The sequence below is a fragment of the Phodopus roborovskii genome, unplaced genomic scaffold (assembly GCF_943737965.1).
Source record: "Phodopus roborovskii unplaced genomic scaffold, PHOROB, whole genome shotgun sequence".
In the NCBI taxonomy this organism is placed as follows: Eukaryota; Metazoa; Chordata; class Mammalia; order Rodentia; family Cricetidae; genus Phodopus; species Phodopus roborovskii.
The window spans coordinates 35,603,094-35,631,070 of NW_026126517.1; the positions used below are offsets into that span (position 1 = coordinate 35,603,094).

Consider the following 27,977-nt stretch of genomic DNA (forward strand, 5'->3'; position numbering starts at 1 on the left):
AAAGACACAACGTTTTGAAATCCTATCAATATTTAAAGTTGGCTATTTATATTTTCTATTGTGCATTTATTTTAGATTCAACAATTCTCTTTAATATGGCTATTTCACATATTATCTACAGAGGAATGCAACACTCTAGAAAATACATCACAAAAGAAAATATTGAACTAAACAATCACTAGACAGTAAAGTACTCACCTCCACTAATCATCATGGAAACATAAAAATCACCAATTGAAAAAAGTCAGTTGTTGCCAGGCAGTTGTGGAACATGCATTTAATCCCAACACAAGGTTGGCAGAGGCAGATAGAACTCTGAGTTCAAGGCCGGCCTGGTATACAGAGTGAGTTCTGGGATAGCCAGGGCTACACAGAGAAACCCTGTCTCGATAAACCAAAAACAAACAAAAAACCCTCAGCTTTCAATAAACACAATATGGATGAATCTCAAATGCTAGGCTTTATGAAACAAGCCCCTTACCCACTACAGATGATATGACTGCTTTCATATAAAATAGAGCTGACCTATACTGGAAAACTCCAAAGAGCAGATGCTTTGAGATTTGTAAGGAAAGGATGAGAAATGGTGTGTGGGAATTTTCAACAATAATGGTAATATTTTACATCCTTATAGGTATTTTGGTTGTATGAGAAGGAACAACTGTTGGAGCTTATGAACAGTAAACTTGGTATTTGTTTTAGTGTACATTAATTTTATTTCAAAAGAAGAGAGAACTACAAACAAAACAGTAAATTCTTGGGACTAAATGGCATGGGTTATCAGCTAAGAGTACTGCTGCTTTTGCAGGACCCAGGCTTTGTTCACAGCACCCACACAGTAGCTCACACCCACCTATAACTCCAGTTCCAGAGTATTTGATGCCCTCTTCTGGCTTCTAGACACCAGGTACACACATGATGCACACACAAACATGCAGGCAAAACACTCATATACATGAAATAAAATAAATCTTTAAAAAATCATCTTAAAATATTAAAATCCTAGATAATGATGTGAATGATGAATTCTCTGAGTATACCCACAACTTCAAAAAATTATCAAAATATTGATACTGAGCCAGGAGGTGGTGGTGAACACCTTTAATCCCAGCACTAAGGAGGCAGAGGCAGGCTGATATCCATGAGTTCAAGGCAAGCCTGGTCTCCAGAGTGAGCTCTAGGACAGCCAGGGCTACATAGAGAACCTGTATCTTAAAAAAAAAAAAAAAAAAAAAAAAAAGAGACAGAGAGAGGTAGAATGATGGATAGCTGATAAAGTAATTATCACAAAACATCAGTTAAAGATGGTTATAAAGTTATTTCAACATTATATTATAGAAATTTTCTAACACAGGGAAATGTTCTAACCCCAGTAAACATTTTCAGCACTGACTCTTAGGGCTTTGGATATACTCTCCATATAAAATCTGTTTTATTCAACATCCAACACAACTGAGAGTTCCAACAAATACAGCAGAATGCTGGCTGATCATCATGCAGGAGATGAGAAGAAAACAGAAGGTCAATTTCATAATGTGGCTAGACTTTTTTCAAAAAAATGAGATGAGTGAGAAGAGAATGGTATGAGGCTGTGGCTTCAGGAAAGGTGACAGAGGGCTGGAGAGATAACTCAGTGTTCTTTCAGAAGACTGGGTACAATCCTCAGAACCACAGTCCACAACTGTCTCTAACTACAGTTCCAGGGTATCTGATACTCTCCATTCTGGCCTCTGTAGATACCAGGCACACACAGCACAGAGACATACATACAAACAAAATGCCCAAACCTATTTTTCAAACTTAAAAAAGAAAAAAGGATGATTGAAACATTATCTGTAGATCAGAGACAATATTAACAGTGCCATGAAAGTGGACAATTCAGAAACTGCCAATTTGTTCTCACAAAACAGAAATGGAAATTTTCTTTCAGGGGTAGACGGAGTTCATCATCACATACACTATTACAAATGGTATGAGAAAATGGGAAAATTCCTCTGTTTTTTTTTTTTTTTAAAGCAACTCATGACCCATATTAACTGTTATCAACAATCTGAGATGACAGGAAATACACCACCAGCTAATTCACGTCATAGCATGAGTAGACATCCCAAGAGTTAATGATAAGATAGTAAGTCTGAAATATTTAACAGATGAAAAATGAACTTATAACCTTTTCTGCAATAACACTCACTATGGCATTTCCTACAACTATAACTTCTTAAAAAACAACAAATCAAACAAGTGTGACTGCATTTATATACACACATACCTAGAGATATTATTATGTACACACACACACACACACACACACACACACACACACACACACACACACAAACACACTTTTCATCAACTATTTTCCCCATCAGGAAAAGAAAATTCTTTCATTATGGGACAAGGCTCAAAACAAAATTTTCCAAATGGGTTTTTATAGTACACAATGATTTCTCTGTACTCAATAAAAAAGAGAAAGAAATGACTTCACATGACAATCATGAAGAGCACAGCTTGAACTCTACCACCCATATTCAGAAACAAGGCATTAATACAGCAGATGTGTGGCATTGTAACAAATAGCCATTACTCTGCCCTGCTCCAAACAAAATCATTATTCTTTTTATTTTAAAAAACTGTAAATTAATTTTGCCTGTTTTTGAACATTATAAAAGTAGAATTATACTCTTTTGTGCCTAGCTTTGTTTATGAGTGCTTCTAAGATTTCTTTATGCTTTTAAATTCAGAGGTAGCCTGCCAATTTCCATTGCTGACAAATGCTGGGTTTTGATGGACATCTGAACCATTACCAGTTTTGATTTCTTGTGAATAAATATGGCAGGAACATTACTGTGTATGACTTTTAATGCCAGTGTCACTTGTTATAAGCATACTCCATCGTACCATAGGATATTTTCATGTATACAGTTTTAATAGATTCTGCCAATAGGATTTTTTTTGCAAAAAAAAAAAAAAAAAAAAAAAAAAAACTCAAGTGGTATCTCTAGTTTTCCAAACAGTATTTTAAAGTGTTATCAGTGTATATACACCTATCAATAGCTCACTAAAGTCTCTAGTGTTCCTCACCCTGACATTAGATATTGTTAAGGTTTTCAAACTAGTTCTTGAGTAGATAGAAACATTTACCAAATACATTGGAGCCTTGCCTGAAGTTTACCAACATTGTTCTTTTGCAAATGACCAATTGTGGCTTTGTTGGCACTGTTTTGATGCCTTTCCTTGCCCTTCTATTAACTTTTACTTAACACTTCCTTTTTCTATTTTCTTTGGTTTAAATTTGCTACTTTTAGCATTTGTGAGGTTAACGTTGCTGGTTTTTGAGACATGGGGGGGGAGTGTTCTTGAAGAAGACTACAAACTTCCCTCAACTTTTGCTAGGTCCTATCAATATTAGTTTATACTACTTTCTAAATTTTGTTGCTAATTTCCTTTCTGACTCCTTGATTATTTTAAGATGACTCACAAAAAGCAATATACTCCCAAACAACACAACAAGCCTATTTAGTTGTTGTATAGCATCATGCTAACATCCATAACATTTTTTTTAATAGTTTAGCCCAGAACTTTACAAATTCTAGTCATATAAATGTCAGGTAGATCAAAATATTACCTGTGCTATGTAGTTATATTGTATTTGTTTGTACTCATTTTTTAGTTTGTATAACCTATTAGTTACTATTATAGTTCTGTCTATTCATAGTCTTGTCATTTTTTGTTTTTTATATTTTAATATTATAAGTTATATAGATCTTTATAGTTTTTTAAATATTTTGATAGGTTAGCTATTTTTAAAAAATAAGCATGATGCCTTACATTTGTAATTAAGTACTAGGGACCCTAAAGCAGGTGGATCACCACAAGTTTGAGCTCAACCTGAATGACTGAGATCCTATTTAAAATACAAACTTTAATGTTTTTGATTTTAATTAAAATTTTAATTCATAAAACTTCTATATATTTAGTCATTGTGATGTATGTAAACACAGAATGGCAAAACTAAACTAAGACATCTATTACCTCATATACTTATGTTTTTTTATGGTGAAAATTTAAATAAAACATTGCAACCATTCTGCTCTTTGATTCTACAATTTTACTATGTCAGGTTCTATTTATAATCAGATCATGCAGATTTTGTATTTCTGTGCTTTGCTTTTTTTTTTTCTCTTAGTATAATGTCCTCCAGGTTCATCCATGTTATTGCAAATAACAGAATTTCCTTCTATAAAGCTGTTTTTTTTTTTTTAAAGGTTGCATATCTATTGTAATAACACTAAGCTGATCCCATGTCTTAGCTACTGTGTAATGTGCTACAATGAGCATGGTTGAATAAATTCAATTTTTGGCACAATGATCTAATTTCATCTGGATAGACAACTATATATAAGAAATTATTGGATCATAAGGTATTAATCTCTCATCAGATGTATGGTTTGAAAATATTCTCTCATAGTTGTCTTTCCAAGATTCCTTTATTTTTTGTAGTTTTTCAGCTCCATGAAATCCTATTTGTCTATGTTTGCTTTTCTTGCCTGTGCTTTATAAGTTAAAAAAAAAAAAAAAAAAAAAAAAAAAGACAACAATGAAGACACCCTTTCCTAAAGTCAACATCAAGAAATTTTATCCTCATGTCTTCTTTCAACAGCTTTAAGATTCAATCTTCAGTTTAAGTCTTCAATTTACTTTGGGTTGACTTTCACATATGACATAAGAGAAAGATCCAATTTTAGTCTTTACCAAAGACTACACTGTATATTCTTGGCAACAAGAAAAAGCAACTAAATGGCCTTTAAAATAGAAATTTTAGAAGTCACATATTATTTCTACCACACTCTTATAATCCAAATAAAGCCTACCTGAATTAAAGAACAAGAGGCATAAACACTATTCCCCAAACAATGGGGTTGTGTAATGCTCAATATGGGTACTGGGAAATGAACTTAGGTATTCTGGACATCTTCTGGAAGACCAGCCATCCTTCTTAACTGCCTGAACTGTCTATTCAGCCCCTGTTTTTCTTATCTTCTATTAAAGATAATACCAAACATAATTCTGTATATTCTTTTTGTTTGCACATTTACACTCAATTTCATTTTCTTTCAGTCGAAAAGTCTACTATTCTTATAATGCTATGTATCTTTCCCCCTTGAAACTGAGTTCCCACTTTTATATTTTAAAAATGTGTAACTGTAACTGTCCTAGCAGGACCAAAAAAAAAAAAAAAAGGAAAATTCTAAAGACAGACATTTCTTTAGTTCTCTTTGATTATCAGACTAGGAATTAATGGTCACCAAGACACAGAATTTCTCCAGGAAGCTCCCGCTGGTACCATCCAGAGGAAGAAGCTACTCCCAAGAAGAGATTTCACACAGTCTGACAGCATATCATACTATCTGGCAGGAAAGGGTGGAGACCAGATAATGATCCATCAGCAGTGTAGGGCAGGACCACACCTTGACCAGGACTACTGAGTTATGCATACGACAAAATCCTAATGTTCTGTCTACAACCATATGAACAAAAGTCCTGAAGAAAAATATTAGAACAGAAACAGCAGATAACAAGTATGATAGACACATTTCATTTGATGCTCTTAACAACCATTTCAGAATTTTGTGACATTCATAAATCAGAACTTAAAAGATGGAGGACTTTATTTGTCCTTTGCAATGTGACCACATTGAGTAAATCTTTCCCTGTGAACTTTCCACTATTATTTTTCTCTTTAATTGCCCTGTTGAGGACAGGGGACTGATCCTAACTTGTTAGTGCTGCCAGGGCCAGGTTCTGATCCTGACAACTCTGGTCACAGTATTGCAAGTAATAGTTGGACTTTATTCCTTCTTTTATTGCCTATTCTTGTGCCAATAACCTGTTGTATTGAAAGATGTTAAATGCTAATATACAAGACCTCTCTCTTTGTAGTTTTCTCTAATAAATTTACTTTAAGAGCACTTTTTCCCAGGTATAGATTTTAAAATGAAACTGGCTATAAATATTAAGATATATACAGTACATGTGTTTTAAAAATTCAGTTAATATCTAGATGTGATGGCACAGGCTAATAATTCCAGCACTTGGAAGGAGGGAGAAAATTCACGAGTTGATGGCCATCCTTAGCTACTTAGTCTGACACTGAACTACCTAAAATCCTGGAACTAAAACAAAACTCAGGTAATTCAGGTCACAGGCAGAGTATCATATAAGAATAAAAAACAACCATTTGGACAAAAGTCCTAAAGAAAAATAGCGGAACAATACCAGCAGCTAACAAGTAAAAACATACATTTCATTTGATGTTCTTAATAGCCACCACAGGCAGGTTTAAAAAAAAAAAAAAAAAAAAAATGACAGAGGACAAGGAAGAAGACTAGCAGACAAGTATCTAATTGATGAGCAAAGAAAAGAAAGTGATTCACTAAGGAAACAGAGACCACAGATGGAGTTAATGCATATTGTATTTCTAAACCTTTCCACACAGAATTGAAGAACTAAACTGATCACCTTATACATCTATACCTCTTCTTCCACCTAACCAAAAACATGGACTAAGTTCATCTGACAATAGTTATGTGAACTGCATGACCTGCTCATTTTTCTTATTCTTCTTCTTTTTATTTTATTATTATTATTATTTTAGGGAGTATAAGCCAACCCACAAAAAGCAGAAAAGTATGTAAAGTTTCTGTCTTTCAGCAACACTGAACTCTTGCTCTCAACAATAAATAACTATCCTATGTCTGACTCTGAAACACACAGAATACACAAAGAAAAATTTTCACCTAAGATAGAATGCACAAATTAATACACCAAATCACAGATTACATAACACGTTATCAAATGAAATAACACTAGGAAGTTTTTATTTCTATACAAGAAAGCAGCACTGGATTTCTCTAAAATTAACAGAGAAAATCCAAAATAGTTTTATTGGAAACAAGTAGGAGTAACAGCAAAGACAAATCAGAAAAGAGGATCAGCACTCTGCAAGTCCTTTTCTAAATGGAAAAGGGCAGGAAAGACGGGGATTAAAAAAAAAAAAAAAAAAAAGGCTTGTGTATATGCCACATTTATTTTTACCTGACTTCTAAATCAGGGAACCTAAAAAGGAGAAATGGGAGTATAGAGAAAAGGGGGTTTAAAAAAAAAAAAAAAACTATTCTTTCAGAGATGTTCAACATCAGCTTAAAAGTGGAATAAGTATCAAATCATCAAGCCAAGTGACATGGAAAGGCATCGTGCAATCCTTCAGCATGATTATTCATCCAAAGAAGGGACAAACACAAATGCGCAGAGACATGGTTCAGAATCAGAGAACAGACATCTTTAGAGGTAAACAGTAAACATCCTGAGACAATAAAAAGGCACAGAATCTTGTAGATGCCCCAGATCACTTTCTTCTTTAACAATATCATTACCACCACCACCATTACTATTACAACTATAAAAAAAAATTAATAAGTAACACTGAGTTGGGAACTTTATAAGGATTAGCTCTGGAACTTCAAAATAATCTCGACAAAGTAAGTGCTCTTATTAGTTCCATTGTACAGATGATGAAAAAAAAAATGAAGTTCAGGAAGGTTATATAAATTTGCTATAATTGGGATAGGGGAGAAAGCTCAGTAGTTAAAAAGCACTTATGGAATTAAGAGGACACATTTAGATCTCCAGCACCTTACCAAATGCCAGGTGGACAAGGCAGCTAACTTTGGAAGGCAGAAACAGAGAATCCCCACCAAAAGCTAGGTAACAAGAATAATTTTGTCAGCAGGCTCTGCATTTGACTAAGGAACTTTGCCTCAAAGAGTACAATGAAGAAGATCCTTGTTAACATTCTCAGGCTTCCACATGTACCCCCTCCAACATGTATACCAAACAAATGTGAACATACACACACTACATACAGATACATTCATACATACATACATACATACATACATACATACATACATACATACATATGAAAAGAAAATTTTTATTGTTGTATTTGGGTTCAGAATTTGAACCCAAGTTATGTGGTCTAGAAGTTTGTGTTTTAACTATTATGCTGTATTGTCTTTCTCATATTACTGTTAAACAATCAGTACACCTAGAGAGTACAGAATATTTTTAATTACACAGTAATATTTACATACCTTGCACAGTAAGCTCCGCCTGAGCTTCAATTGTCTTATTCCCATTATCAGCTATACAAAAGTAAGTCCCAGCATCATCCTCAGTGAGGTCACTGATTTCCAAACTACCTCCTGCTAGCAAGACCAACCTTTCAGAGCTGGATTAAACAAACAAAACAATATATTTTAGCATGAGGAAAATAATATCTGAGAGGCTCTTCATATAATAATACAGAGAAAACAATTGAACAGTATTGTTATGGTGATGGCTACAAATAGACTAAGATTAACAAAAAAAAATCAGAATTTATTTTCAATTTGTTTTGCACATACTTTATATGCATAAATGCACAGTGTACAAATAAATGTCACAATCTCTGGCACTTCTAGCTATTCCCAAAGAGTTATCACTTTTATGACCAATTCAAATTCCTTTAGTCTATTCCTGTCTAGCCTTTGTTGGAAATTATATATTTTAAAGTCTGCAACCAATCTGAGACCAACTTCACCACAGCTAGGCAATGCTGAGATTACAAATAGAAAGAAAAATGTCAGAGGTAAAATGTCAGATCAAACAGCAAGTCGCAAGGCAGTGGCATCAAATCAAAGTTTCCTAAGGTGGCTTAGCTAGAAAATGAGGGGGTGGTGTTTAAAAAAAAAAAAAAAAAAAAAAAAGACAGGAAGGAAAAGGGAAGAAAAATTGCCATTGAGCAGGTCCCTGGGTGTGGTACTGGGCACAAATCAGCTACCATCCATCATTCCACTTAGAAGAATGTTAAATACTTTCATAAATCTATAGTGATATAAGCCTATTAACATAAAAACTAAAATAATGCTATAACACAGAAGAAATTACAACTCAGTACTTTCACATTTTTATAAAGTTAAAAAAAGTTTAGTTAATCTGGAGAATTACAAACTAGATCAATAGACAAAGATACCTGACACAAAGCAAGGAATATAATTCTGTAAGTACATAATTAAAGCTACCACTTTAAATTTTTATTTATTTCATTATTATTTTCTGGCTGATGTTTACTAAAAATACAGTCTTGAAAAGGGAAAGAAACTGCAATACCAGGATGAATCAGTCATTAAAAAAAGAAAACTCTTAATTTTTACACTACCATCACTCGTAATATGTTAACCAGATCCTTTTAACACTGATCCTTTGCAACTGGACTCAGACCAGACAAGGTATTATTTTTGATCACTAAGTTATATTTTGTTGCTGCTCATATCAAGCATTAACACTCATAGGATCCTCTTCAAAACAGAACCATTTCCACTACCCTCATTCTATTTACTTTTTTATCTGAACATATATGAACAAAATTTAATAAATCCTATTAATTCTTACACATTTATTTTAAATATTTTATGTGTTTGTTTTCAAGATATAATAAAGATACCTAATGCTTAAGACAGTTTTTCTAGATATCCCAGCACTACTGAGATTTCTAGACATTTTCTCCCTTTAATTTCCAAATCTCAAATCTGAAATCTAAATAATTTACTAATTATAGTCGACCCACACTTCTCCTAAGGTAAGTGTGTTTTCTCACATTACACTTAGTATTTCAGCCAAAATATACTGTGGAACACTCTACCTCCCCCCAAAAGGTACCAAATACTGTGCAAAGATCTGGACAAGTCAATATGAACAGTGCTGACAGTGTTAATTTCCTGGAGCTTTCTGAGACAGTGACACAAGGTAGTGTTTCCCACACTCTCCTGGATATAATTTTATGAGTATTTAGGTGCCTAGAGAATTAGAAGCATAAAAACATCTAACTGGTCTTCAAGGTTTCCTGATTTAAAGTTCATATAAACATTATTAACCATAATATATACAGACTGGATTTTAAAACTTGCTCTCAAAAAACTTCAAATAAAACTGGGAAGACATATAATTTTCCTATCATGATTTGCTTCTATTGGTCCACTTAGACTCCACTCTGAGAATTACCTTTCCTAGGAGAACAATTCTCTAATACTCCATTTACAGTATCAACCCCATTCTGCCTCTTTTGCCCCTAGAATACTGTATCTTGAGTTTCTTCAGAGTGCTTACTCCAACATGACACATTATATGTATGTTACTATCTCATCTTCCACTCTAAAAGTAAAAATTCTTTTTATTGCTTGGTTCTTAGACTTAGGAATATACCTACAATAGCATTCAATAATAATTTGTCGAATTCTTGAACAAGTGTGGGGGGGCATAAAAATCCCCACTTCTATACATTACATAAAAATCATTCTGTATCTTGAGTATACCTTCATAATGCTGTGGGGTATGATAAACATTAGATTCTAAATAGTACCTAAAATAAAGTATTACTGTAATAGTATTACTGCATACACACCTATATTACTTTAGCACAGCTATCAGAAAACTATAATTTACAACTGAGGCATATATTACATTTATACTGGAAAGTACTGCTTTAAAAGAGTCATTCTCAGCCAGGGATGATTTGTTCCTTAAGGGACATTTGGCAATACCTTGACACTCTTTGGGTCATTAAAACTTGAAAGTGCTTTGGGCATTTAATGGGCAGAGGCTAGAGATGCCAGTAAATTTAAAAACATACCTAAGTATTGAACAACCATCACTAACATTCTAGTTTTCTTGAGAGACTACAACTGAAGAAACTACCCATTTCATAAGGAAGAGACAAGGGATGCAGAAAATGATCACCAGTATCAGAGAAAGCTCTTGTAGAAGAACTTGTAAACATAGCATATGGCTTGGCAGGACTTTAGAAAGCAAAAACAAAGCCAGGTGTGGTGTGCCTCTAATGCCAACACTCAGGAAGAAGGAAGACATTTACTTACACTGTTTGAACAAAGGGAAAACTATCAACAGTGCATCTAAGAGTAAAAAAGACTCAACCTGGTGAGGTCTGGCAGCTCATGTAACAATTTAGGAATGAGACCCAATAAATTTAAGTATAATGAAGCTTAACAACAACAAGAACCCTTACCATTTTGAAAGCATGCTTTTTCTTTAAACATTATAGATACAACATATAAGCACATTGCAAGGATAACATGAAAACTATAATGTGTTTAAACAAAGTAGGTATTTTTTTTTTTTTATGTATTAATTCTACCAAATAGGATTAGACCAAGTATCCAGCTAAGGCTATGAAGGGCTCTTAGGCAGCCAGTCTTTACCTTTCTGTGTCAAGCACTTCTTCATTTTTTGTCCATCTAATGACTGGAGAAGGAAGTCCTGAGGCAACACACGGCAACACTGCACTCTGACCAGTAACTCTGGTCACAGAAGATGGTCGCATCAAAAATACCAAGTTTAGCATTTCCTCAGGACCTAAAGTTAATTTAAATGAAAGAATGATGAAATAAAAGACAAAGAACTTCACAACTTTAGTCATGAACAACAGCTAATTCCTATCAGTCTGTGTGGCTTTTATGTGACAAAACAAGCAAAACTAACACATAAAATTACATCTGAACCAATAAACATTTCCCAAACACTTTCAATATGCAAAGTATTGTGTTATGCTATTTAGGAGTCTTAAAGATATATAAATGACAGTTCTCACTTATACAGTGCTTTCTGCTCAAATGAGCAAAACATGACATGAATCTACAAAACACCACTTGAGGAGTACAAACAGCAGAGACTGAACAAGTTCATACCTGTGTATCCAACCTACTGACAGGAATGTGAATCTCCTTTCCTTTCTTGTGTCTATTATTTCTAAAAGTCTTCTAAATTAGCCTGCCAAGCCTGTCATGGTGATGCATGGCCTTAATCTCAGGAAGCAGAGGTAGGAGGATCTTTGTGAGTTGAGGCCAGTCTGGTCTACATAGGGAGTTCCAGCTTAACTAGTACTACACAGTGAGACTGTCTGAAAACTGAAAATAATCTATCAGTTCTTTGATTTTTTAATACAGGAACTATCTAGATCATCATATTTGTGTATCTATATATATTCACTTTTTAGAGTTGTGCTCTTGCTGACATGACATGGCCACACTCCTATAGACAAAAGAGAAGTGTTCTACTTAAAACTGTTTTATTATTATAGAAGTTTGAAAAGAAAGATAATTCTCAGGTAAAAATGTAACTCCTGTCCATGCTGTCCGACTGTCAGGAGAGGTGTTTCCTACAGCATAGTAACAACCACTAGAACTGCCTTTCAACTTGTCTAGCCAGTAAGTGATAATTTTGTAGCCACGGTAACAAGTAAACACTACCTAATAGATAAGTGACTATTCATTTCAGTGAATATACTTCTGAAAGCCAACCAGTGACAAGCCTTGCCCTTAGAAGTCAGTCCAATGGCTGAGCTGCTAGCTTCAAAGGTTGATACTTAGCTGTACCCACTTATGCAGCCAACAGTGAAACAGACTTCTGTGATTGAAATCAGAACACTGTATCTCTTAGTTAACATAACCTCAAAAACTCTGTAGGAGGTCAGGAGCTGGCTGTGCTCCAAATGACTGGCAAGAACAGCTCTCCTCATACTTAAATAAGCAACTATCCAACATTTTGTCCTTATTTCAAGTACTAAGTTATGGTTTTGTCCTGTGAAATCATTAACCTTGTATTCCTGGACTAAATTCTGAGGAGCTGCTTGAATGCTATTTCAGATATGAAAAGAAAATATGACCAAGCAAATCAACTAGAGGACATTAATATGTAGCAACATTTCCTCTTATTTCACTTTCAATTACTTAGGAATACTTATAAATTTGTATCCATAAATGTAATAGTCAATCAAATTTTAACAGAATTTAGTAAATTCATTACAAATACTTATTGTTTCTATATGCTAAACAAAATACATTGTTCTCATTGAGCTCTTACACTACTAGCGGAATAAAGACAATAAATTAGACACATGTAACTGATATGTTGATATATATTATGGAAGAAGGAAAAAGCACTGGAGGTGGAAATAGACTTGTTTTAAACAGACTATCCAAGGGACAATTCACTAATAAAGTGATATCTGATCACTGAAAAAAAAAAAAAAAAAAAAGAGAGTGAGCCACATACTAGATTCTAGACAGAGAAAATACCAAATAAAAAAGCTCTAAGAGCCCTCATATAGTTGCTGATGGAAACAGAAGCAGACACTCACAGATAAACACTGAGCTAAACTCCTGGAATCCAGTTGCAGAGAAGGAGGTATGATAAGAAAAGGGTTCAAGACCAGGCTACAGAAACCCACAGAGACAGCTGACCTGAACAAGGGGGAGATAATGGACATGGGTCTCAGTTAGAAGGCCTGGGCAGTCTAAGGGACCTCTGACAGTGGAACCAGGATATATCCCTGGTGCACAAAAGGACTTTGGGAGCACAATCCCCATGGAGGGATACTCCCTTAGCCTAGAGGCAGGAGGGAGGGCCTAAACCCTATTCCAGATGACTTGACAGATTTTGATGATCCCTCCTGGAAGGCATCAACCTCCCTGTGGAGTGGGGGGGGGGGGGTTTGGATGGGGGGAGACAGGACTGGGATCGATATGTAAAATAAGAAAAAATAATAAATATTTAAAAAAAAAAAAAACTCCAAATTAAAAGTGTTTTGGGAGTGCTCTAAAAGCACACGCTGGTCACAACTTACAAAAAAACAAACCAGAGAAGGAAAGGTAAGAAGGGAAGAGGTATTAGATTATATAAAGGCCAAAAGTTTTAATTGTTAATAACATGAAGAAACCATTAGGAAGTATGCTGGCTAGTTTTTAAGTCAATTTGCATAAGCTCTGGTCATTTGGGAAGACAGACCCTCAGCTGTAAAAATGTCTCCATTGTATTAGCCTGTAGACAAGCTTGTGGGGCATTTTCTTAATTAGTGACTGATGTAGGAGGGCTCAACTCACTGTAAGCAATGTCACCTCTAGGCAAGTTGTCCTGGGTCGTAAAGAAAGCAGGATGAGCAAGCCATGTGTAAACATGCTGGTAAGCAGTGTTCCTTCATGGCTCTGTTTTGGTTCCTGTCCCTAGGTTCTTACACTAACTTCTCTTAGTGATAGTGTGACCTGAGAATTTCTTTCTCAAGTCTTTTGATCATAGTATTTTATCATAATAGAAACCTAGCTAAGATAGGTAGTTTTGAGCAAAGGTTGTCTATTTTGAAAAGTGGTTACCGAGAACACACTAAGGTGGGAATTACATGAGCAGAAATGGTAACAGCAAAGAAAGAAGTTACATATTTAAAAAATCAGTTCAAGGTCTGTCAGCAACACCCTCAGAAGTAACAGCTCATAACAGTGGTCTCTCACTATCAGGCAGTCCAGGTACTATAAATAAGACTGTAAATTTGTCATGTATTTCTATGAAAAAGAATACCTTTGCCCACACAAACAGGGATGGCCAAGCTATATTTATAACTTGAATTTTAAATGAGAAATATGTAAAGAATTAGGCACTCATAAATCAGCAAATGGCTACAGTGAGAAGACACAAAACAACTGACAGAGGAGCTAAGCTTACATCAGAACAGGAATGCCATGGAGATGTCATCAATTACCTAATAGCAGTTACTGCTCTACCTGTCCCTTACACCCTTACATGAACTACTTGAGCAAGATGCTTTTAAGTAAAAAAAAAAAAAAATCTAACTATAAAAGTATCTTATTGTGAGGAAGGTAGAGAATAGAGGCCTGACAAAAGATACAAAGGCATGGTGGCACATATCCTACAATCCCAGCTCTCTAGGGTAGGCAGGAGGATCAGTCTAAGGCCACCCTGCCATAGCCCCTTAAGTGTTGGGAGTATAGGTGCATGCCACTATGCACAGCTATCCTGATAAATTTTAATTTTTACTTTATTTTGGTTAATTTTTGTTTTCCTTTATTATTTAAGACAAGGTCTCTGTGCATAGCCTGGAAGTCAGAAATCACCCAGCCTCCTGAGTGCTGGGATTAAAGGCATGAGTCACCACATCTAGCTTCTGATGAAGTTTTAAAAATACATTAATTAAACAGTGAACTTTTTTGTTGTTGTTGTTGTTTTTTGTTTTCTTATTTTTCAAGACAGGGTCTTACAATGAAGCTCTGGCTATGCTCTGACTGTCCTGCAACACATTTTGTAGAACAGTCCTGCCTTGAACTCACAGAGATCCACCTGCCCCTGCTTCCCAAGTGCTAGGATTAAAGGTGTGCACCATTATATCTGTATTTAAACAGTGGATTTTTGTGGCATTTTCCCATTTTATATCTTTACACAAAAACCGAAACCTACTATGTTTATAGCAATATAGTAATATTTCCCACATTTTAATGACATTTATTAAAAGAAATGGTAGCAGAACAATTTTATTCATTAAACACAAAACCATCAGTCCTGGATTAATAATACCTTGAAGAACTTTCAACTCAGCTTCATCACTATATTTTGGTGGCCCACCACTTTCAACTATGCAACGGTAGAGTCCTCCATCTCCTTCAGTCACATTGTTGATAACCAGTGTTCCACTTGGAAGTTTGACAACCCTGTCATCCAGAAGAAGAGGCTGTCTGTTCTGTTCCCACCTTACAAATGTGACTAAATCTGCATTAACTTCACAATTCAAAATTGCACTGTTTCCAGCATATACTGAGGAAGGTTCTGGTTGGCTGGTAAATCTCGGAAGACCTGAACAATAAAGGAAAATAAAAAGTCATTAAATATTACTCTAAAATATAGTTGTACAGGCTAGCACCAAGTCAGCTCATGCGGCCACAACATATAATGCCATCAGGGCCAAGAAAGTCCGTAGATCAAAATTTTAACTAGATACACAGATACAGAGCAAATAAATAACTGCATGAATGATACCCTGAATCAGATTCCTCAAACCTGGAAAAGCAAGGTGTGATGTGAAAAAGAATAAACTCTATGTCATATTCTATGATATAGGTATCCATGTAGACTTATAAATTATCTAACTATAGATATAGAACTATATAGCTATAAAGGCATGGGTAAGTACACATTTTGTATATAGCCAATGAACATACATTAATATTAAACCCACAAATATATGCACCTATATATTCCCTAGCCCTGAATCAATGTCACCTCTTTAACAGTTAGTCCAAATCATGACTTTATCTTGATTTCTAAATATCTTTCTCCACTGCAAGAAACCAATGTCCTGGAGCAGAGTCTGATTCTAAGAATGGGACAGGGAAACAACAAGGTGAAGTAGGATTCTTACTTTATGTCACCATATGAAGCTGTAACCTTAAAACATAGAAGAACTATTTAACACAGAAATCAAGATTGAAAAGTGTCTAAAATAAGGACACTAACACATTATTAATTCATAAATAACAATCTGTTGACTCAACAAACAATGGTGCATAAAGACAACAGAATTAGGAACAGCCATTTGCCAACTACTATCTTAATAATTCATTCAGGCAATAATCTTTCAATGATGTTAAAACTATTAGAGAAAACTGATGAGGCACAGCATACTTGTAAAATGTCAAAACACTTCTTCCAAAAATACTAATTACTAATTATAAAAACATATCTTGTTCTGAAGTGGAAATACTACACAGATCATATTAAGTAATAAAGCAAACATCATTAGCAATAAAACAGTATACTTTAGTATGCCATACTAAAAACATTACTTTCATGGTATTTCTCCCCAAAATGCAAAATTTCAATCTCCTCACAGGAGGAAATCAAATTCAAAATTAGACAAGAAAAACCTAGGTCCTACTCTATATCAAATGAGTGTAAAGATATAATTATAAAATGACACATGTAATCTTAGACCAAAAAGAAAAAGGAGGGTGGTTTCTGCCCTTTTAGTTTTCTATAATCTGTGAAATCTAAATTAAACAACAGTATTACTTTCTTAATTCTGATGAAAGGCAATGGTTATTTAGGATACTGTCCTTGTTTTCAGGAAATGCACACTTACATATTCAGGAAGATGCAACAGAGTAACGTGTCTGTCACTATTTTTAATGGTTCAGGCGAAAATGTGTATTTGAATGACTTGCTGTGTAGTTTTATGTCCTCTGAACAAAAGTTAGAGGAGAGGGAACCACAATTGAGAAAATGCCTCCCTAAGACTGCCCTGTTGGCAAGTCTGTAAGATGATGTCTTGATTAATGACTGATGTGGTTGGGCCTACCTTACAGGGGGTGGTGCTACCCCTGGACAGGTGGTCCTGGGGGCAATAAGAAAGCAGGCCAAATGAGCTATGGACAGCAAGTCAGAAAGCAGCACTCTCCATGCCCTCCATATCCATTCCTTTCTCCAGGTTCCCTACCCTAAATCCCCTCCCTGACAGAATGTGACCTTAGAGTTGTAAGCCAAAACAAATCTTTTCCAAGTTGCTTTTGGTCAGTGTTTTATCACAGCAATACAAAACTAACTGAGGTAGGGATGACAAAGTAGACGTTGAAAAATGTTAACTGGAAAAACTGGAAGGCATATGAACACTTGTGGAAGCACATCAAATTCTTGGTTCTATCTTTGTAATTATCCTTTAAGTTTGAAATTGCTGTAGTTCTAAATATTCTATAGATGCCACAGAAGATAATGGCTATGAGCATTAGTTAGCCACTGGAGTCTCAATCTTGAATTTAAATTAATTCCACCATTCATGGTTATGTAAAGTTGGTAAATTATTGATTCTAAGCCTTAGTTTCTTTATCAGTTAAATGAAAACTAACAATTCTCACAGAGTGGTTTAAAAAGTTAATCTAAATGGTTCATATGATATACTGTCTGGCATATAAACACTCAAGTAGCTACTAATACTAACAATATCATAAAAGTAACTCTAATGTGTTCATAACAAAAAATGTTTCTATAAAGACTAGAAAATAAATTTTGAACAATTATTCTACATTTCCTAGGTTTTTCTAAAAATATTTTTTTAATTTATTTACTTATTTTTATTACATATACAATGTTCTGTCTGCATATTTGCCTGGGTACCAGATCTTGTGATAGATGGTTGTGAGTCACCATGTGGTTGCTGGGAATTGAACTCAGGATCTCTGGAAGAGCAGTCAGTGCTCTTAACCTGTGAGCCATCTCTCCAGCCCTGTTTTCTAGTTTTATATGATGGTAAGTTAGTAAAATAATAACACCCAAATTTTCTAGTACTGCTATATATTTTTTATTTTTATGTCATGGACATAGTCAAAGGAAAGAAATGAAGTTTTTTCATGTATCTACTTGGTAAAGAAACAAAATATCAGGAAAACGGTAACTGACAAAGATAAACACAGAATCAAATAAAGCTAGTAAGCAGAACTTAATAAATCAAAGGAAGAATTGTCTTCTAGTTTTGTTTTTTTTTTTAATTCAATAAAAAATACTCCCTATAGAGGTCTTATGAAAATGAGTAACTTTAAAAAGCATAAGCCCATAACAACATATGGGGATTTGTCAGACAAAAAAAAAAAAAAAAAAAAAAAAAAACCTCAAAAAGTTTCTGAATACGGAAAGCAGATGGATAAACTAGTAAGTGACATATCAAGGCAAAGACTGCCTCATCTTCCTGTGTTCCCAATGCCTCTGGAGAAGTGCAGGAGAAAAAGGAGTGGGAGTGAGATGTGGAATTGGCAAGAATGGATCGACACTGTCTGTATTTAGACCACGCCATTTTCTAACCTTTGAGCATGAAACACACATAGCCAGGCTACCTAACCTCCAGGCAAAACAACAAAAATGTCATTTGTGTAGAAAAAGAGACAGCTCAGAGAAAAGAAACCTCATATTTAAATCTATGAAAGTACCTCTTTAATAATCTTCAAAAACTTCCCTGCTTTCTGGTCATGACTAAAAGTAGTTCTGTTTGCAACCAAAAATATCGAAGTCTTTTAATATGTCAAAGCTGGTAGTATCTTTTTAAAATAATTTTTTAACTTATTATTTATTATGTATACAATTTTCCTCCTTCATATATCCCTGCAGGCCAGACGAGGGCACCAGATCTCATTACAGATGGTTGTGAGCTACCATGTGGCTGCTGAGAATTGAACTCAAGACCTCTGGAAGAGCAGCCAGTACGCTTAACCTCTGAGCCATCTCTCCAGCCCTTTAAAATAATTTTTGAGAACTTTTTAAAATAAAATTTATAAACCATGACAGTTCCCATTCGAAGTATACAACTCAACATGAACAGAGTCAGCATCTCCATCATCTAACACTTTTAGCATCATCTAAAGAAACCACTCATTTATAATCCCCGTACTGCTATGCTAATTTCGCATTTTCTGTCAGGTACTTAGCCTTAAGAACCCAATCAATCATCTCTCTCTACTTATGTCCTTATTCTGGGCATTTTGTATATATGAGCTTGAACAGTGTACAATCATTCATGACTAGCTTCTTTACCTTACCACATTATTTTTACAGTTCATCCATGTAGTCATACTATATTATGACTTCATTCCTTTTTATTGGTGAAGAATATTCCACTATATGTATATTTCATACTTGGATTATCTATTCCTCATCTGGTAGATATTTAGGTTATTTCCACCTTTTATTTTTTATGAATAGTGCCACTATGAATAGTAGTCATGTACGTTGTCTTGTGGATGAATGTTCTCAATTCAAGAGAACTGGGTCATATGGTAGTTCTGGCTAACATTTTAAGGAACTATAAAAACTGGTATGTTTTAAAATTACTGAGATATTAACAAAAAAGCAGCTTTTAACTGTCAGTGAAGAAATCAGGAAGAAAGGTCAGAAAGTAGAAAATATTTGATAGGGAACTCAATACTTGGTACTGCCAGTGCCAAGACTGGTTAAAAGGCAGGGAGTGAAGTGGCTGGTAGAATGATAAAGAAATGAGGCTAGAGAGGTGCGTGCATTCTCATAAGAAGAATCAAGAAATCTATGATTAAGGAGCTTAGATATTAACAATGCTACAGAATGATCAAAGTGTTCTTTCTGATCCCAGTGTAGAAAATAGACTTGAAGGAGAACACAAGGAGATGGCAGACAAGCAGGTATAGGCTGTGTAAAGCAAAGTCATGGGTCATCTCAGGAAAGAGAAACTGGATAAATACAGAAAAACTAGGAAGCCAAATACAATGGTTTTGGTGGTGGGGGTTTAATGGACAGCAGAGAGAAAGGAGACAGAGTAAGAAGCCAGAAAAGAGATGTTAGAGCATAAATAATAAGCAGAAGCCTGGCCTGAATGAAATTATAGAGGAAGTCAGTACACCAATTTACTTACCATACACATTGTAGAAAGAATGGAGGAGAGGGAGAAAAGAGAATTGAAAAAGAGAACTATTCCGTAGGGCTAAATTGCGTTGCCCTACTTATATTTTTCCACCCCCAACCTGTGATTGTGGATGATTATTGTAGCATTAGGTCATACCCAAATCCAATTTTAAGTATTTGACTCTAAAGACAAAAGGGCCAAAACCCTCTAAGTCAGTGGTTCTCAGCCTTTCTAATGCTGCGACCCTTCAATATGGATCCTCATGTTGTGGTGACCTCATGTTGCTACTTCTTCAGTGTGATTTTCCTACTGTTATGAATTATAAAGTAAACATCTGTGTTTTCCAATGTTCTTAGGTGACCCCTGTGAAAGGGTCATCTGACAAATCTAGGAGTCCCAACCCACAGGTTGAGAACCGCTGCTGTAAGTACATGAGCATGAGGTAAGAACATATCCCTCCATCCTGAGGAGTGGATGTCTGACACTGTTAGCTCCATCCTCACACACCTGCAGCAGACCAAGGTGAGTAAACAACACGGCCCTTCACAAAAATACCTCATCTGATGCTCAAGTAAAGAAACCCTAACTAGAGAATGCTAGTGTCTACTTTAAAGCAGGCATGAAGATTTCTCTACATCCTTAATTTCTCTATATTTGCTACCATTTAAATAGGGATCCATTGAAAAGGAATTAATATTTGTCTTTTTACAAATTTCTGTTTTCACTCTGCCTTCTATAGTTATATATTAATGACACTATAGGTTTCTAAATAAATAATGTCCATTCCTTAAAGTTTAATGTACTGACTTCCTCCATAATATCATTCAGATCAGGCTTCTGCTTATCATCTCTTACAGCCTCTTATTCACATCTCTTTTCTCCTTGCTCTTCACTACCAGGAAGCAGGATTCTGGCTTTACTAAAGTTTACCAAGCTACATTGGTTATGATGAGAAGGCTTTAAAGCCACCATTTTTTTCATTTACAAGTTAAAAAGAAAAAATTACTTAGTAGTTCTGATAGCAACTGATAGGAAAGTGCTAGTTTATTCTGCACAATCCTAAAATAACGAGTATAATCCCATAAAAATGAGTGCATGCATAACAGACATGCTACATGACTTAATACTAATTACGTGAAAATTAAAGCACACTGCTTTTATTTAGATTTAGACCTTATAAAAATAGAAAATCTAGGTAAATCATTTAACAGGACTTACCTGCTACTGTGAGCTTGGCTGTGCTGCTGACAATAGTTCCAAGATTATCCACAGTGGCTACACACTGATAGAAACCTTCATCGGGTTTATTGTGTTTGGAATGCACCACACTGCTGATGAATAAAGATCCATCTGGGAGAAGCTGGCGGCGATCATCTGATACTAAGTTTAAAAAAGTTCCATCTTTCTTCCATTCAATTTTTGGAGAAGTCTCAGAATATGCTGAGCAGTTTAATATAACAGAAGAGCCTCTAACTGAGAGTGTGTCCACTGGCTCCACCAGAAAGTAAAATGGAGTGAATGTTCGAACATTGGCTCCTACAAAAATAATGAAAAAGGACAAGCTTAATAAACATTTCTTTTATTATTTCTGTAAGGATAAACAACATATCGAAAAATTATTCCCAGATGATTGTTTCTTGAATATGATACACTACTGATGTCTGATAAATAAAATTTACTGCTAAGAAACCAAATGACTCATTTAGAAGAGCCTATTAAAACACACACACACACACACACACACACACACACACACACACACACAAGAACAGCCTTACTAGATATTATGAGCTGCTAATAAAAGTTTAACTGAGGATGGGAATGGTGGTTCATGCCTTTAATCCCAGGGCTCAGAAGGCAGAGGTAAGAGGATCTCTGTGAGTTGAAGGCCAGTCTGGTAAACAGAGTGAGTTCCAGGACAGAGATCTATACAGAGAAACCCTGTCTCAAAAAAACAAAAACAAAACAAAAACTGAAAAACAAAAAACAACTTCTTTGGGTTGCAAGATGGCTTAGTGGTTAGAAGCACTGACTGCTCTTCCAGAGGACCCAGGTTTAATTCCCAGGACTCACAGGGCAGCTAACAACTGTCTATAACTCCAAGATCTGATACCCACACACAAAACTCATTTTGATGTAAAGAGCACAGGAGAACTCAGTTTATTCTTTTTAAATCTTTAGCTGACACTTTAAACATAGGAAGGAAAAATATTACAAAGAAAACATGTACTATAAACTTTGTATCTTACTTAGCCAGATAAAGTTTCACCTTTTATTAAAAAAAAAAAATCTATTGTCCAATAGGTATATAAACAACTCAAGCTATAATCAGGCTTCATCTTCAGTAAAATCTAACTGAAACAATGACACTAAGACTGTTATTTATATATTATATTGTGAATTTAAGATACATTAATCCTGTAATATGAGGGACTAGTTCTAAATAAACATGAAGCAGGATGGCAGAAGGAAAAAAAATAAATAGAAACATTCCAACTGTTTAAAATGTTTCCAAGCAATTAGAAATTTATGAAAATTCCAAATTACTCACTCTCCTCCAAGAAGGTATTAGAAAAAAAAAAAAAAAAAGTTCAGGTCTTCAGTGATGAAGACTATGAAATGTATCTGTCAAGTTTTAAAACAACTAGAAATGAACTTAGCGGTTTTTTTGAAAAGTAACAAATTATTTTAGTTACTCCCATTAAAATGTCTACTGCATTAACTTTCTAGAACTATAGAAGGTACAAAATAATAGGTAAATGGTACTCCTACCCTCTTATGTGTTGCATCTGCATTATACCACATGAATCTAACACAGGACCTAAAAAAATACCACTTTATTAGCAGGACAGTGAAAATATATTACATATATAAAGCATAAACATAAATTTAAAAGCATTAGTACAAAACTTCTACCATAAAAATAAATAAATAAATAAATAAATAAATAAAGAGGCGTAATCTCAGCACCTGAAAGGAGGAAGAACTCAGAAATTTTAAGATCACCATCCACTGAGGCCAGACCCAGACAAATAAAATCAAAAGATGACTGCAACAATTTAAGTGGTTTATATTTTAACACACTGTCTCGCTTTTGATTTTATTTTGTTTAAAAAAAAATCCACATATAACTCCCTTCAAGTTCAATCTCCACCCCACCCCCTAATGAGATAAAGTCTCAAGAAGATCAGGCCTTGAATCCTGAAATTACTATGTAATGCAGGGTGGCTCTGAACTCCTGATTCTCCTGCCTCAGCCTCCCCAAGTGTTAGTATCACAAAGATACAACAGCAACTATGCTATGTTGCATAGTCAGTAATAAAAATGACTTTGAATTCAAAGTTCACAATTTTCAGCAAATGTTGTTTTCAGAAAGTCTAAAGTTGTCTGGAATGACTTGGTCTATACCTCAAGGCACTTTGTGATCTACTAGCTAAGGATTTGTATTTTTACAGTATGTTTTTATTCAATCATATTTTTAATATCCTACTCATGGATTGGATAGGCTCCACCTCTAGATTATTCTAGAGATAATTTCTAAAGTCAAGCCCATTGGTTAAAATATTAATAAGCTCACGGTCTCCAGTCTAATTCTAGCTAATTAGCAGCATGTCTCTCATCCATGTTAAGACTTAGGTGACAGATATTTTGTAAATGCTCATGAATTTCTAAAATATTATACAGAAGAAAAAGGAAATCCAAGAAAGGTAAAATAATTTTATAAAAGAAAGAGTCTACCCCCATTAGGTGTCAGTTCGTAGAACTAGGATAATTAAGCAACCACAGTTCAGAAGCAGAGGATTTAAAGGGGGAGGGGACATAGACTTTAAAGCCTGTAAAAAGAGATACTTTAAGTGGGGAGGAATTGCAAGGAGGGGTACTTGATGTGGTGTGTCCTTCTGTATGCTGCAAACATGTGCTGCTTTTATTGGTTGATGAATAAAACTGATTTTGTCAATGGCCAGACTGAATAGAGCCAGGCCAAAAATCCAAACAAAGTTACAGAGACAAAGACAACTTCTTTCTCTCTGGTAGACATCATGTAGCTACCAGAAAGACAAGATGTGAGGTAACAAATCATGAGCATCATGGTAAAATACAGAATATTACAAATAGGTTAACTCATAGGTGGAGCTAGCCGGTAAGCAGCCTGAGCCATGGGCCAAACAATTATAATTAATATTAAGCCTCAGAATGATTATTTAAAAAGCGGCCAAGCAAAACAGAGAAAAGCTTATATTTACAGGAAAAGAATGAAATTCAGACTGGAGAGATAGCCCAGCAGTTAAGAGCACTTTTTGCTCTGGCAGGACACAGGTTTAGTTTCCAGCACCCAGTGGGTAGCTCACAATTACCTAATGCCAGTTTTGGGGACCCAGTGGCCCCTTCTGGCTTCCTCAAGCACCAGACACACATATGGTACACACACACACACACACACACACACACACACACACACACACACACGCAAAACACATACATAAAAATAAATAAGTAAATCTTTTTTTTAAAAAAAAAAAATAAAGATGAACTATTCAATAATTGTCACTAACACAATTGGTTATATGGGGGGAAATGAAATGCCTTACCCATAACATGTAGTAATAGTAAGTATTTATGTTTTTGTGTCTTAATCACTGTTCTAAATGTTTTTCATGTTTGCATCACTCATTTATGAGAAGTAGTACTAATATCATCTCCATTTCATAGAAGAAAGCAACACAAAAATGTTAACTGCCAAAGGTTCCACAGGTAAAAACAGAACCAGATCTCAAATACTACAGCATGCCACTGAGCACATCTATAAAAATTCATTACAGTATGTAATAAAAATCATATTAGAAATTGTAGGAAAAAAAACAAAAATAACCTTGAAGCTTAGGCAACGTTTTAAAATAAAAACAGGAAACCTCACAGAAAAGGAAAACAGATAACCTTTATTTTCTTAAATTTAAAAAACATAATTACACTTTTGCAAAACACCAGAACAGGACAGGCAAGCAATAAACTAGAGAAAATGATTTTATATATGAGAGAATTAAAAAGCTTAAACTACTCAACAGAAAAATGGGTGAAACTGTATTCCAATAAAATCATCACAACATGTGGCAGGATGAACTGGATCCACTCAGTATAAAGTTCTCACCTGATTTAGAGTACTGTCCAGCAAAAGCTGAGCTACATTGACCTTTCTGTGGAAAATGAATAATGCCAATGAATGGAAATTATAATTCCATGAGTATGTGATTACATAAACACTAAGAAAGTGTGTCAGTTTGTTACTACTGGCTACTGTGAAGGATCAAGATGGGAGGGTAAGAGAGTAAAAATCTCTAAGTACACACAAAAAGGCTTCACTGTTTGTTTATTTACTTACTTACTTACTTACTTACTTACTTATGGGAGGTGGGGTTGGGACAAGGTTTCTTGTGTAGCCGGGGCTGTCCTGGAACTCGATCTGTAGACCAGGCTAGCCTTGAACTCACAGAGATCCACCTGCCTCTGCCTCAAAAGTGCTGGGATTAAAGGTGAGTGCCACCAATCACCTGGCCACAGGTGGTTTTTTTTTTTAAATCAACTTACTATTTAACAATCATGAACACTTTTTTAAAAATTTATCATTTCCTTTGGCACTGAAGAGGGCTCTGAGACATTCCGGAGCTGACTTTATACAAAAACTAACCTGTACTTCTCACTAGTCCTCACACTATATCTACTTTAGTCCAAATAGTATTAGTTTACTAAGGCCAAAGTCACTGGACAAAATATGTTGAAATAAGCTTAATGGATCCTGTCTGGTATCTCCTACATTTCCAAGTCTATACAAAATTCTCACTTCTTAATAGAATAGTTCTCACCTCTTGATAGACTATTCCTCACTTTTTGATAGATTATTTCACACCTCTTGATAAAATACCATCTTAGGAAAGGACATTGTCCACAGGGAGTTACTTTCAGTTATAAGCACCATCCCCCAAATACCAACAAATCTAACCGTATGCTTTATATTAGCTGTACATTTTGTAGTACCCAGAGTAAGATATCAACACATGGTATTTTAATACCAGCAGAAATAAAACCCCTGCTCTTTTACAGGAAGAAGTAAAAAGTTAATAGCAGAAAGGCAGAGCAAGCCTCTTTATAAACCCACAAATGAAGCATTCTGTGTAATTTTCTTCACTACAAGAAAACTATCTCATTGCAAACTAAAACTACTGTCAAGTGACTTCCTAGTTCCTTACACCTTAATGTAATCTGCAATCACTAAGCACATCCCATCCCATTTCCCAATGTGACATTTCACCTTAATCTTTTGTGTTCAGTGTCACCATATAGCAATGGCAGGGGTAGGACACAGATGCAGAAACTGATTTTTACATAGCAATGAAGAAAATACTGGAGGATAAGGAAAGCAAGGAATTAAAAGCTGACACTGGAAAGGTAAGTGAATAGCTACTGAAGTATTCAGAATTATTGTAGATTTGAAACAGAGAAGAGAGTAATATTCAATGTCTTACATGAACTTTTTAAAAACATTCATTAAACAGTAAATACACCTACATGTATGGTTAATGTCAAAACTCAGTGGTACGTCTTCAAGGGAGCAGTAGTTTGGTAAGAGTGACTTCACATTTTTAAAAACTATTTTTCCATAATTCTTCAATAATTGGCTATTTTCTAGAGAGCTGATATAAGACAGCTGACATCCTTTCAATATTGATAATAATTTTCTTCATGGTAAACAAACATTACATATTTTATTAAAGTATATCACCATATGTACACAAATTGTTACCAAGTTGAACTAAAAAATCTGAATAAAGATATTAATTCTAGGACACAGACAACAAACAGCACATCAGTGATTTAATTAAATCTTTCACTATCAAATAATGTTTATGAAATTCCATGGGGCACTCTTAACAATTTAAAAAAGAGAACAGAGTGAAAAAAAAATTTCTTTGTTTTTTGTTTCTTGAAACAGGGTTTCTCTGTATTGTGTTAGAGCCTGTCCTGGAACTTGCTCTGTAGACCAGGCTGGCCTCAAACTCACAGAGATCCACCTGCCTCTGCCTCTCAAGTGCTGGGATTAAAGGCGTGCACACCAACACCTGGCCAGAGTGAAAACTCTTAACATGTCTTACTTACCTAAGCTATTTTCTACAAATAGTGTGTACATACAAGTTCTCAAACCAAAATGAGATGTTTCAAGAAGGAAAAAAAAAACCTGTCTCTCACAAGGTCTGCATACTGAGCTCTAGAATTCTTCCATTTGGCTATAAATTTACTGATAGAAATAAAAGAGAATTCTAAATATTGTTAAGTTAATTCTGCATTATTAAACTGCCATATAAATCAGTGATTTCATTCACTTATTGATTTTTTTAATCTCTGTGTAGCATGTCAACAATGTTTTTAAAAAGTCTTAGGAGAAAGGAAAAGACAGGGAGAAACCTCTAAATCTCCCAAAAGATGTTCACAGTATTGGGAGGATAATACACAACCTTAGAATTCTCACAATGATGTCACATACATATTAACCTAAAGCAGTTGAAAATGCATCTCTGGGAAAAGAACAGCTTTTCTATAAGGCCGCATATCAGCTTTATAGATGTAGAATTAGTTACTAAAATGAAATGTAAGAGGCTCATAGTCATTTGAAAAT

At 34.9% G+C, this 27,977-nt stretch overlaps 1 protein-coding gene across 11 annotated transcripts in view; it reads right to left on the bottom strand.

Moving 5' to 3' along the window:
* Positions 1-27,977, bottom strand: part of Neo1 (neogenin 1) — a 168,936-nt gene that overhangs the window by 108,681 nt on the left and 32,278 nt on the right. For all 11 annotated transcript variants that reach the window (XM_051197609.1, XM_051197607.1, XM_051197605.1 and 8 more), the window contains exons 2-5: positions 21,530-21,847; positions 15,475-15,750; positions 11,316-11,469; positions 8,154-8,290 (exon numbers count right to left, since the gene is read on the bottom strand). In XM_051197609.1, coding sequence (XP_051053566.1) covers positions 8,154-8,290; positions 11,316-11,469; positions 15,475-15,750; positions 21,530-21,847 — 885 coding nt within the window. The remainder of the gene's footprint in view (positions 1-8,153; positions 8,291-11,315; positions 11,470-15,474; positions 15,751-21,529; positions 21,848-27,977) is intronic.